At 40.8% G+C, this 13,361-nt stretch overlaps 1 protein-coding gene across 1 annotated transcript in view; it reads left to right on the forward strand.

Moving 5' to 3' along the window:
* The window catches only part of LOC108785835 (uncharacterized serine/threonine-protein kinase SgK494), a 12,158-nt gene extending 2,315 nt beyond the window's left edge, over positions 1–9,843 (forward strand). Inside the window, exons 4-11 of the mRNA XM_018554990.1 lie at positions 531–600; positions 1,902–2,009; positions 3,493–3,533; positions 5,368–5,395; positions 6,791–6,880; positions 7,805–7,893; positions 7,978–8,088; positions 9,358–9,843. Of these exons, the coding sequence (XP_018410492.1) occupies positions 531–600; positions 1,902–2,009; positions 3,493–3,533; positions 5,368–5,395; positions 6,791–6,880; positions 7,805–7,893; positions 7,978–8,088; positions 9,358–9,582 (762 nt within the window). The 3' untranslated portion in view covers positions 9,583–9,843. The remainder of the gene's footprint in view (positions 1–530; positions 601–1,901; positions 2,010–3,492; positions 3,534–5,367; positions 5,396–6,790; positions 6,881–7,804; positions 7,894–7,977; positions 8,089–9,357) is intronic.
* Positions 9,844–13,361: the final 3,518 nt, after the last annotated feature.

The raw sequence follows: 13,361 nt of genomic DNA on the forward strand, positions 1-13,361 counted from the left end.
CCCTCTTTCTCTGGGGTATCTACGACATATCTGGTGCCTGTGCAGTATCTGACAGTCCTGTCTTTTGCCACTGGGATGTTGGTTTGTTGTAGATGGTCTCACTGGTGCTTATAGGCTTTACCACTGGGGTATATTTGTGTGACCTGACTCACCATGTCTTCACATGCACTGGCCCCCTCTAAATCTGAGAGTAGCAGTAACCAGGAATGTGTTCATAGGTCATTGCAAAGTTTTATTTTTCTATTTTTTGCTATGGGGTCCTTTGATTATTTTTTACACTTGTAAATATTGTGTACTGCTCTGCATAGGTACACCTAAAATTGAACTGCTATCAGATTATTGTCACAATACAATTTTTTTTCATTTTTTTTTGCTCACTGGCCAGTGGCAGGGGTACTGATGTAGGTGTATTGTCATTTACATCATTTAGAATATGCTGCCACTCCAATATGCATAGCCTGATGTCTCTAAAAACAGTTTAACTATGGTGGCCATACAAATAACTAACACCTGCCACTCTTTTCTAACAGCGACAGTTGAAACATCCATTTATTCAATGCCTGGGAGGGAGCTGGCAAGGACAACGTCATCTGTTTATCAGTAAGTCGCCCCAACTCACACTACCACATACCGATACCCCTATCAAACGGCAAATAATGAAAACTCCACCTTGAAATGTGGCAACAAATACATGGTCTGTCCAGGCAAACAAAGAAGTGGTACCATTACCTATTTGTCCAATCATAACCTACATTTCTATTAAAGTGGACCTAAACCCTCCTGTGCTTCTGTCCTCTGAGTACGGCACCATCTTGGCCTCTATTTAGGTCTCTGGTACCCATGGCGCTGCTCATGTTACTAGCTATGACACCAGCCATTTGAGGTCTTGAATGTTTGGTTTAGAGCTGACATAAGTACACTGGCATCTATGACTGTTGTCACTAGAGGCATGCCTTGAATGTAGCATACATGGTGCATGTGTTAGCAGGCAGAATGCAAATGAAAACTTAGAGAAAACAGCATCGGTATGTTTGAGTTAGGATTTAATAACATTTATTGAACATTTTTAACTTGGTCTTTCTTTTGGGAAACGGCTAGTTCGACTTTAATGCAGAACTCATTGTCTTAACCCTTGCAGTGGGGCTATCCCTGTACTGCAAGGGTTAACTGCTCGTTTTTGTCTAGGTTTAAAAAAAATTATACTCACCCAAACTTCCGAGCTGGCCCGGCTGTGACAGCGCTCCCTCCTGCCTCTCTCCTCCTACGCTGCAGCAGTGGGAGTGGGAGCGAGGCACTCACCAGAGCAGCCACTGCCTGAGTAGAAAAGCCTGAACCCTGTCAGGAGCTGTAGACTAGTACCCTTGCTCACTGTGGGGAAGCAGTGGTCCCATTGCAGAGGTCCAATACGTTTTAAAACGGAGTCGGACCAATAGCTCTTAAATCAGTAAAGCGTATGCTCCTCACTTATTGGAGGGCTCTGGCTATGACTCAATAGGGTGCGTCCTGGAGTGTCCAAGGGTATGCAAGGGTCCCACTCTGCAGCATGCTGACCAGGGACAGGCTTTTCTACCCAGGCTGTGGCTGTTCTTTTAAAGAAAGCAACCTGTAAGGCTTTGAACACTTTTTGTTTTAATGTACCGGGAATCCATTTAGCTGATTTGAACTGAAAGTTCAGTTGGGCTTTAATGCAGTCAGCACCATATGTTACCATACTTCATGGTAGCTATGACATTTTCCTTTTTGTGAGAATAGTATGGTATAAGCTATGTTCCTTTTTAATTCACCCAAATACTTTTTATTACATTTTTATTCATAATATTTGTATACTGGGAGCCCTAGATAACATTCCGGTGGTAAAGGTCCTGATAAGTTTTTAATGTGCCTTGCTTTGTTTACGGCAGTGTGTAACTACTGCAGATATGGAGATCTCCATTCCTGGTGGATGTCTGTCAAGCAAACTGATGAAGGCACAGTCCGGTTATTTGCAGCAGAACTGGTATCAGTATTGGGTAAGATTAATAGCCTGTAGTCACTTTGCACTGACACTGCTCTAATAGCAACACACATAAAATATAAACAATTAAAAAGGAATAAATTATACTCGACCTACACTTGTTGAAACTCCTCAAACATATACGCTGATGCTCATAATAACTGTTGGCTCGCATGACCCTGCTCTTGAGAGCTTACAATCTACTAGGAGGGGCAAGCGATACAAAAGGTAATAATTGTGTGGAATGAGCTAATGGAAGAAGTACAATTTTTATGTGGAGGTGGGATAGGTTTCCCTGAATAGATGAGTTTTCAAGGATCACCTAAAGGTGGACAGGACAGGGTAGGGAATTCCAGAGGATGGGGGAGGCTCTGTATAAGTCCTGGAGGTGACCATGGGAGGTTGTGACGAGATCTAGTGAGCGATGTTTCAATTTTTTTTTACCACTCCTTTTTTTGGTACCTCTCTTCTTTATTTTTTCATTGTATTTTCCGATTTGGGCCCGGGCTCCCTATTTAATGTAACCACCTATGCTGACCTTTGACAAGGAGAAAAACCTGGCAACACCTTTAGATGTTAAATAGTCTCACACAGGAAAGGAATTCTTAATTAACAATGAAGTATTTGCTAACCCTTTAGATTAGTAGACTTGATCATGATTATCCCTATGTGGCCTGCCAACACGTGTTTGTAGGTGAAACAATTGACTTATTTTGTCCTCTGCATTTTACTTATGATGACCTCCAGGAACATAACCTTAACACCGTATGTAAATTCTGTAAATCTCTTGTTGTCTGGTAGTTATCATGTTAATATTTTTAAGGACTTTTAAAGGCTCTGGAACTTAGAGTTATATATACAGTATATAATATATATATATATTTCTTGTGTTAGGCTTATGTCAGATGGGCGATCCTTTTGCTAGAGCCAAATCACCACCATAAAGATCACTAAAGAGGCTGCCTGTCTGTCCCCATGGAATCACTGTCTCTCTAGTCAGATGCTGCTCTGTCGCTGGCCCGACGCTGGTGAATCTCCATCACTAGAGGTAGGAGAGACATCACGATACCTCAACTACAGAGGGATCACTAGCAACAGAGTTGAGTGTGTGGGAGAATACAAAGTCATTAGCACTCCACCTAAATGCATATCACAGATTTTTTGTGAAGACAGCGTCACACAAGTCAAAAGCATACTCAAGGAAGGGACCCTGCGGGGCCCCAAAACGTCAGTATGCTTTTGACTTGTGTGACGCTTACAATAATTCTGTGATATGCATTTATTTGGAGTGTTGGTGATTTCTTACTCTCCCATCTGGTCCTGCCATGGCACCATCTGTCGCCATCACTTCGAGCGAGCACTTTTTTTAAAGGTCTGGACCATCAGGAGTGCAGCTTCATGTTTGAACTCTGTAGAGTTGTTCTTCTGACATCAGCCTTACTTTGTATCATACAATATTGTATTAAACAGAGCATCAACCACATACTTTTCTCTTACAGTCTATCTTCATAATCTGGGAATCATACATCGAGATGTCAAGGTAAGAATGAAGCGCACAAGAATTAAGATATGTGGTTACAGTTAAAGTAGATTGCCAGTAAACCGGCATAATATAATATGATTTTTTTTTTTTAGTATTTATGTATCTGTATGTTGCAGCAATATTTGCACTGACGGTGACAAATCACTAATTAGCATCGGAGTCTGTTGCAAGTGGATTTTAAGCAGAATTCCAAGCACATAACTAAACGCACAGTTGAAATACGTAAATCTGTTCAGCTAGTTTTATGTTGTAATAATTCTAACTATTTTTGTGTTCTACAAGGTCAAAGTATATGAGACACATTTGTTTGGATGTAGTAATACAGAGAATTACAACTAACTGTCTACCAACTTATATCAAACAATAAATCTTGTTCTGATGGTTTAAGTGAGAAAAACATTCATCATCCCATCTACTAGAGGCTGATTGGTCCTTCTATTTTTTTTTCCATATAAATGACATTAAACTGAGGAGTTAATTCTTAAAAAAATGTATCTTATTTGTGGATTACTCAGCTGTAGATCCTCAAATCATCTCTGAATTGGTTCTGACACGGTCCTTCCTTCTGGAGGGTGGCTATTTCTGTTCCCCATGGTCCCTGTGTGTGTTGTAAAGTAGCCACCACTCTAAGCTTGCCACCGTAATAGACTATAACTTCAATACAAATTAGTAAACTAAACGTGAGATTGTATTCCATCACAGGAGTGAGCTTAGGGCGATGGCTACTTTACAACATAAAGATTAGACGGAAAGATAGATTATAATAATGTTTAGTTTTCTAATTTGTATTGAAGTTATAGTCCATTACTGGAGCAAGCTTGGAGCGGTGGCTACTTTACAACACACAAAGGGACCATGGGGAACAAAAGTAGCCACCCTCCAGAAGGAAGGACAGTGTCAGCACCAATTCAGATTTGATTTGAGGATCTACAGCTGAGTGATGCATCAATAAGGTCGAGTACTATTAATAGTTAAAGGAGAACTATGGGGTTACGGCTTTTCCCCATAGTTCTCAGGGTAACGGGAGGACACAAACTAGTGTCCTCCCGTCACCCTAGGCTCAGTATACCGCAAGCTGCTGCTCGCGGTATACTGAGACGCCGCAGCTGAAGCGGATCCTGACAATTGTGCCGGGATCCGCCCAGCTGTGTGACTGACAGCTGGCTCTGCCTATCTAGAGGCAGAGCCAGCTGTACCCGCCCCCTCCCCCGTCCGTTCCGCCAGCGCTGGCGGATCGGAGCGGGTGGAATCCAGCCTCTCCCCTGTCACGGCAGAGAGTCGTGACAGGATCGAGAGGTGAGCGAACGCCGGTATGTGTTCGCTCACTTCCCGATCTACTGAGCCGACCTGTGACAGTCTCATTGTCACAGGTCGGCTAGAACTATGAGGTGAGTGAAAAGCACTCACCTCATAGTTCTCCTTTAAATTGCTTGAATGCATTTTTAAGGTTTAACTCCTGAGTTTAGTGTCACTTCTATCAGATCTGTTCAGATGTATTGAAGAAACAAATTTATGTACACTTTATGGCGTATGTACAGCCAACATGTATTTTAAGTTTTGAAGGGGTTTGGAAAACTGCGTTAAGTTTTTGCTATCTGTGTCCATGTTGATTTACATGAAGATTTACCCTCACCTTGTGTTCTGGTGACAACTTTAACATTTCGGATTTCCCTTCACTATTTGTTTTTGTGACAATGGTCAAAAGGACAGATAGAGGGGTGAATCTCCCCAGCAGGGACAAACCAGCAATATAAATTTCATAAAAGTACACTTTCAGAACACAATCTTATTTCAAATCATTTCTAATAATGCCGTCATTGTGCTATTGCAGATGGAAAATATATTACTAGACGAAAGAGGTAAGTAAAACCCATTACAACAATTTGTGGTGTTGCTTAGACCTCAGAATTCATCTGTATAACATATCCTTGCTGCACGGGTACTGTTGCCAGTGTGCCATAGCACTATTCTGTCTGATATCAAAAGAAGTATGCAGTCTGTAACATGATAGATTACACGATGAGGGCTTTCAAAATGGTTCAAGGCAATATATCATATACTGGCCAGAAACCATTAGAATTGTGTAAAAAAAATAAAAAAACATTTTCAGAATGTTTGTTCAATTTTCTAATAGTTAAAAGGGTCAAAATGATTATCATGTTCAACTGTAGTGATGGAAAAAGATCAAACGAACAAGATGGACATTTTTCTCAAACAATTCTAACAGTAAATGTTTTTTTGTTAGGGAAACTCCATCCAAAATCAAATGTTAAAATTAGACAAAATGTCGAACAACATTCATCAAGTCTCTGATGGCATTATCAAATCTTGTGATGGGATTTTTGTATGAACGTTTATACAAAAATCTGCCAGTGTATGTCCAACTTTAGGCTGGGTTCACATGGCGACTGCGTTTTTGTGCATTTCTATGTGCTGTCTTGATGCGTGTTTTTGTGCACTTTTTGCATGTTTTCACTCATGTTTTATGCGCATAAATCCGATCATGCGTTTTTATGAGCAGATTAAAGCGCATTGATGTTTAATGTTACAAACGCACTGAAAACATGCGTAAAAACACAGCAAACACGCGTTTTCAAGTGTTTCCTATTGAGTCTATGGGGCCAGACTTCAATCTGCTCATAAAGACGCGCATAAATCCGGTTGCCGTTTATATGAGCAGATTAAAGAGCATTGATGTTAATGAGCAAACATGCGTAAAACCGGTGCAAAAACACAGCAAGCATGCATTTTCAAGCATTTCCTATTGAGTTTATGGGGCCTGTAAGAGCCGTAATATGCCCCAAAAAAGTTCATGTACTTTTTCCAGCAACAGGCATTTTTCTTAATGCGACAAAATGCTCAGACGTTAATAGGGCCATAGAAATTAATGGGATTTTGGGGGGGCATTTTTTTTAAGCTTGTTGGGGCAGAAAAAGCGTTAAAAAGCACTCAGTGTTGACCAGACCTTACCACAAACAACCGGCTGAAGTGGGGAGATAGATTAGGAGCACACCAAAGACTCAGGGGTTCACCAAATCATTGTTATCATAAGCAGTAATCAACATATCCAGTAGCTCAAAGTATGTTCAGGGGTGACCTAGTAACTATAATTCATATCTCAGCTAGCAACAGGTTTTAGGGAGGGTAACTAACCAAAAACATTGTGCTACCAGGAAGCTATAATGTAAAGTGCACTAAGGGAACACTTCCAAACCTATCTGACACATCTAACAACATTCTTTTTTTTTCTTTAGGACATTTGAAATTGTCAGATTTTGGACTTTCTCGACAACTTCCTTTTGGAGAACGTGCATATACCATATGTGGTACCCTACAATACATGGGTAAGAGGAAAGCACACTGAATGTGAACATTAAACAGCAGTCAGACATAAGAAAAAGACCACTTTTTGCATGACTAGCTGTTAAGGAGGTAACGTGTTAAATGCACAAAGCTTTAAAAGCTGCAACACAGTTGGCTGCAGCTTTATGGGGTTAAAGTATATTTAAAAAAACACAAAACCCCAAAACATAAACCAAATATGTTGTTGTAAATATTCCTGTAATATGAAAAAGGTTTTTGTTTTTTTCTTTTAGATTTCTTTCTTTTAATTAAATCATACCTGGTGATCCTGTCTGCAATGTACAGTATATTCAAAGGCCCCCCTTTTATAATGTGACAATGCTTACTCAGTTCAGTTGCGGTATTGTATCTTTTTACTGTGCACTCCTGAATTGGACTATAAGCATTTGTTCCAACACAGTGCATTGGCTCGTGCCGCTATAGTCAATGCTGTACAAATTGGACGTTCTGGCACTTGAAGAATACACACATATCCATAGAAAACTCGTACAGAGAGTGTGCAGGATGTGCTGAGAGCATGAAGAAAATAGTTCCTCCTCTGCCACTTGCAATATTATGTCTTGTACTTATCTGTAGCCACTAAATGTTAAAGAAGAAATATTGAGAAAGTAAAATATACGCTTCCCAATACTTAGAGCTGCTGCTGTTACGCATCGGCTCTATATACTGAGAGATGATCATGTAACCGCTGATCACTCAGCTCACGGTCTTCTCCCCTGCAGGGATTATTTTGTTATTATGTTTGAGGTCTTTGTGTGTATGGAATATGTTAGTAATATTAAAGACATATATTTTGTCATAATTTTCATTAGGGCCTAGAGGATGTTGGCAAAGCCTCTGAACCCTAATTCTATAAACAGTAAATATTCATCCTGTATGTTATGTACATTATCTTGTTTTTCTAGCTCCTGAGGTTCTTTCTGGAGGTCCCTACAGCCACTCAGCTGACTGGTGGTCTTTGGGCGTCTTGCTGTATGCACTGGCAGTTGGAGCGGTAAAGGAACACGTTATGGCATTTATATGCATAATATAGCCAAGCCTTGTACTCAGCATTTAACTGGGTTGTACTTTATCTTAGTTTCCAGTTCGATGTGCTAGAGACCACATAAGTATGTTGGAGTTTGTCAATCAAGCAGCATTCAATATTCCGGAGTCTCTAAGCCAAGGATTGTCCTTTCTTCTAAAAGAGGTATGCCGTAAATGGTTTTAAAGCTATTTTCAAAGTATAGAAATATTATTACACTGGTAAAGTAAGGGAGGATCTGAACATCACTTTCAATTACCAGGTAGTAAAAAGTATCTGAGCAGTAACAAACACTTGCAAGTGTCTGAAGTGCTCATTTTTACACATAAGAACATTTCTAACGCGTTTCTTTGAAGAAGTGTGAATGATCCTTTCAATGTGCTACAGTTAACCCTTTCGCTGCCAAGGACGTATGTCGTACGGAGCAACAAAAGTGCTTCCAGCTGGCCAGCTCAGTACGCCGTACGGACCTGGCATTTACAGTTCTACTATAAGCTTGTAGGGTCTGTGGCAGTGGGGATCCGTAAAAAAAATCACCGTCGGGGGGGGGCTGGCCCCAATTCAGGATGGCCGAGCGTCTTCTGATCTGAGCCGCTGTCATCCTGTCAGTTTTTGGATGACAGCGGCTCTGTAGCGTGGCTGAAGGCAATGCCAGGGGAGAACTCAATGTGTGTTGAAGGAGTGCAGCGATTTTGAAAAACGGTGAGCAGATTTTTCATTCCATGTCATTGTAATCCTACCTCAATATATAAATAATACCATTCACAAATATATAAAAGTTTTTATCATTTTAGAAAACTTCAAGCCTAACTCTTTGCTTAGTTTCTGTGTCCTCTTTAGTCTTCACCTGGCTGTATGTGGCGGATAGGCAGAGCCAGCTGTCACTCACGCAGCTGGGCGGATCCCGTCATCTACGTCGGGATCCGCTCCGGCGGCTCAGTATACCGCGAGCTGTAGCTCGCGGTATACTGAGCTTAGGGTGAAGGGAGGACGCTAGTTTGTGTCCTCCCGTTACCCTAAGGAGAACTATGGGAAAAAACACTGACCCCATAGTTCTCCTTTAACTGCATAGAAGGTCTAAAAGAATCTGTCTTACCCAATGAAAATGGTTCAAGTGTTATTATGTCATGTTCTGTGTTACTTTTAGACTGAGGCTCATAGACTTCCTATAGTGTCCCTTGCGGTTGTCACTATCAAGAAACTATCCATGTGTAGCAAACTTTTTCACTCCAGGACTAGTTATCCTTAGCTCATACATTTTTATATGATCTCTGCTGAAAAGAAAGACCAGGGTTCGGATTGACTGCTCCTCTCCTTCATGTGACCAAATGCCTTGGCTTATCTCACAGTTTCAAGGTCTAGTTTAGCCTACCTAATAGTGATTTTTGCATATGTCTGATTGTAACTGATGTAAAGGTGTTATGACTTTCTTAGCTCCTGTGTAAGGTTCCAAGACAGAGGCTACGCCACTTCCATCAGTTCCAGAGCCATGTTTTCTTCAGAGGAATAACCTTTGATCCCTCACTTCTTCAGAAGTACCCAGTAGATCTTGTGTTATCCATGCGGAAATCAGAAGATATGGACTTGTCAGAAACTGACGTCTTTGAAGACTTTGACTGTGATTTTACAGAGACCTTGCAGTTTCCACACCCAGCCTAAAATACATCACCTGCAACAACATATAAGAACATCAATTCAACTGCTGCCTTAAACTGTGGAGCCTCATGCTAAATTTAAGAGTGTTAAGTACTTTCCACCCATTGCCTTTATTTATCATTGCTACAGTCTCCTATTTATCCTGTATGGATGTTTTTGCTTTTTAGCTATTAGGCTATACTGCTTTCTAATGATTGAATACTCATTTGTACTCACCATAAGATAAGGTTTTAAATTTTCACAATAAACTGGTGTTTTACTACTTTACAGTCACTTGTCTTCCGTGGTTCTTTTATTATTTTCTGTGTTTTGTTGCAAGAAAAACACCATTAAATATTAGGTCCAAGCACATATAAACAATTGCATAGAGCTATGTGTAAGAATGGTTACAGTTGGAGAAAGCACGAGATGATCACCAGCAGGGGTAGGTCCTAGACCAGGCTGTGTTTCTCAAGTGCAGAATGTTCTGCTGAGAGGTCTCAGAGAGTGAAGGACCTGGCTATGCTGTCTGGAATCCAAGTCTGGCTGCAAACATTACAAATCCTTCAGCAAGTAAGATAGTTCATATATACAGTATGTCCTTTAACTGAGTACAGTAATACCTTGGTTTACGAGCATAATTCGTTCCAGAAGCAAGCTTGTAATCCAAAGCGCTTGTATATCAAACCAATTTCCCCATAGGTAATAATGGAAATTCAGATGATTCGTTCCACAACCCAAAAATATGCATATAAAAAATGATGACAATACTGTAATATAATACTGTACAAAATATAAAGAAAAATAAACCAATTACGGGTAACTTTGTGGCTGGTGTGAGGGGGACGAGAGCGAGAGGAGAATTATTGTGTAGGATGACTTTCACTATCACTAACGGAAACACTGCTATCTCTTGGCTCAGTGGAATCTTTTTCATTTCGTGAAACCTTAACAAGGAATCTTTCCAATGTGACATTGCGTTGTCGTTAAAAAGACTCATCGCTCGCACTGCTACAGCCTTATTCGGGTGGTGCTTTTCTACAAAATGTTGCTCTTATTGCAAGACATTGCTTGTATATCAAGGCAATCTTTTTCAGAAATGTTTGCTTGTCTTGCAAAACACTCTCAAACCAAGTTACTTGTAAAACAAGGTATTACTGTATTGATATGTATGCATGGGTTTAAGCGTTAATGGGAAGAGATTGGAGAGTAACCTAGACATGATTGTAAATAGAAATGATTATTAAAAGACATTACATGAACAGCTTTCTTAGACCCCAATGATGGAATGTTGGTTGATAAGCTGTGTATTTTCTCTTATACATTATGCAGTATTTAGAGATGGTTTAGGGATATTTTGTAGGATGTACGTTGTACTGCAAGAAAGATGGAGAGAATACAGGAAATTAACTTCAAGTGCAACTATGGGCAAAAAAAATACATATCTAATGCAGTCTGTCATTACAATAACACAGCAGGTTAGTCTTAGATGTTTAGAGGGCCATAAGAGTCTGAAAGAATTAACGTCTAACTCCAGCCAGCACTTTTTAAGCAGCTCCAGTTAATGTATTTAAAGTACAAAAGTACTGCCCACTAAATGAAAAACTTATCTTAAGCCTGTCTGACAACTTTACTGTGTGGCCTTTCTTCTGGAAATTCATACTGTGCATGTGTAGCACGGCCGCATCATTTTTATGGGAAAATCATACTCTGAGCAAACACCAGAGGCCACAATGAGTACAGCTTTCCTATAGGAATAAATGTAGCCAAAATGTTGATGTGCAGTACTAAGAATTTTCGAGAGAAAGGCTGTGCAGCTCCAAGCAGTACTGTGAGGATCACTGGCCTGGTACTAGGAACATTGTACAAAGGTACATTTGAACTTAGAAGGTACAAAATCTGGGCCCCCAATAGAGTTCCTGGAGTAAAAGAGCAGTTTGGTTAAGGTTCAGTCTAATTTCACATTTTGTAAACATTATAGTGTCCAACCCGGTAAAACATGAAGATCTAAAGGTCATGCTTAGGTTGGGATCTCAATGAGTAGAGAATTTTTAAATTAGGTATGGATTTGCATTGAAAGGGGGAGGGGGGGGATATGGTATGGGAAATGTAATGGAGCGAGAGCGATTCATTTAGAAAAAAAGTATAGGAGGAGGAGAGTTAAAGATGGCCATACACTGCTCGAATTTGCTGAGATTCACACTGTGGGTGGCCCTGCTGGCACTACCCAGCTTGCATAGTCAATTGAAAAATAAGCTGGGTCTGCGGGTGGCAGCTATCAAAACACAATATCCCGGCATTTTAGCGTGGATGGAGGAATCTGTTTTGATTTCTTTCGTTCAGCCAGCAGGCTGTATGTATGTATGTATTGCCAGCTTAAGAGAAAAGAGGATATAAAGAGAGAATAGGGAAAAAAGGGGGAGTGAGTTGATTGCTAGGTGATGAATATCCCCTAGGAACCTGAGAAAAAGTATGTAAAATGTTATATGTAAGATGTTATTTCTCTTAATACATAAGCAATGGGCAGATGGGAAAACTAGTACTTTTTATTTTGCACATAGTAATACATTAAACTAAAGGGTGTCTAAACCCAAGAACAAAAATATGATATACAGCAGCTTACCAGCCCTTAGAGGAAGCTTTCTTTTATCTTTTACTGTCAGCTGGTGAACCTGGCAGCAACACTGACCTTTTCTAGGACGACTCAGTTCACTCACTCTACTGTATCTATAGAGAAACACTGTTGTCACCCTAGGACAGGAAATGTTTTCAGTGGTCATAATAATCTGGCCACTCAGTGTCTATATATTATAGTATTAGTGTTGTTCGTGTTTCATCAATAATGTCTCGCTGGGTTCCAAGCCCTACTCTATGGTTTTCATACACTGTACGGATCATGGCTAAATAGCCTGAAACAGCTATATGTAGTTTGGAATACATAGTTCTATAATATTAGGCAATATTTGCATTATTTAAAAGCATTTCTGGATGTGCATCCAGGGTTGCCACCCGTCCGGGATTTCACCTGGACAGTCTGGGTTTGGAATTTTGTGCTCGGGTGTCAGCCCGCCTCACTCCCGGGCACAATAATTAAACTGGACTTGTGGCTCCCTAAGAAAGCTGCATACTGCTGGGCGCTGTCAGCTCGCTTGTTGGTCTGCGGCAGCTCTCGCTGAGACTAGTCCCGCCCTCTGTTTCTCCTCCATGACCAGCTGGGACTGGGACGAAGTGGTATCAGACAGAGGGAGAAAGCACACAGCCTACTTGAGAGCCACATATCCCACCTGAGAGGTGCATAGCCCACCTGAGAGTGTGCACAGTACACCTAAGACTCACCTGACAGACTGAGAGCCCGCACAGACCACCTGGAGACATCAGGGCGCCAACCCAGAACAACACCGAGTATGTAGCTTCATATTATTTTGTATTGCTGTATAATGTATTGCTGTAGTCCTCTATAGCCGGTCTCTTTACTCCCTCCCCTGGCTGTCTTTTCTTGCTCTTTTTCCTGGCTGCTTCTCACTCCTCAATATTCCCCCCCCCCAAATTGCTGTGTTCAGGTTTCACATAAAGGAAAGGTGGCAGCCCTATGTGCATCTGGTCAATTGGGTCTAAAGCAATGATTTGCATGGCTCACCCCCACTCTCCTGAATACTCCTGGATTACTGTGCTATGCCATGATTAGAATGAAGGCTTCTTATTGTTTGAGTCTCTTCTCCCCACTACCTGTAGGGTTATACTGTCAGATACATATCAATAGAGAAGAGATCACACGGCCAGTAAAAGATGTCAGCATTACTCCT

This window comes from Nanorana parkeri, unplaced genomic scaffold (assembly GCF_000935625.1).
Source record: "Nanorana parkeri isolate BGI_ZX_2015 unplaced genomic scaffold, ASM93562v1 scaffold181, whole genome shotgun sequence".
NCBI classification, from domain to species: domain Eukaryota; kingdom Metazoa; phylum Chordata; class Amphibia; order Anura; family Dicroglossidae; genus Nanorana; species Nanorana parkeri.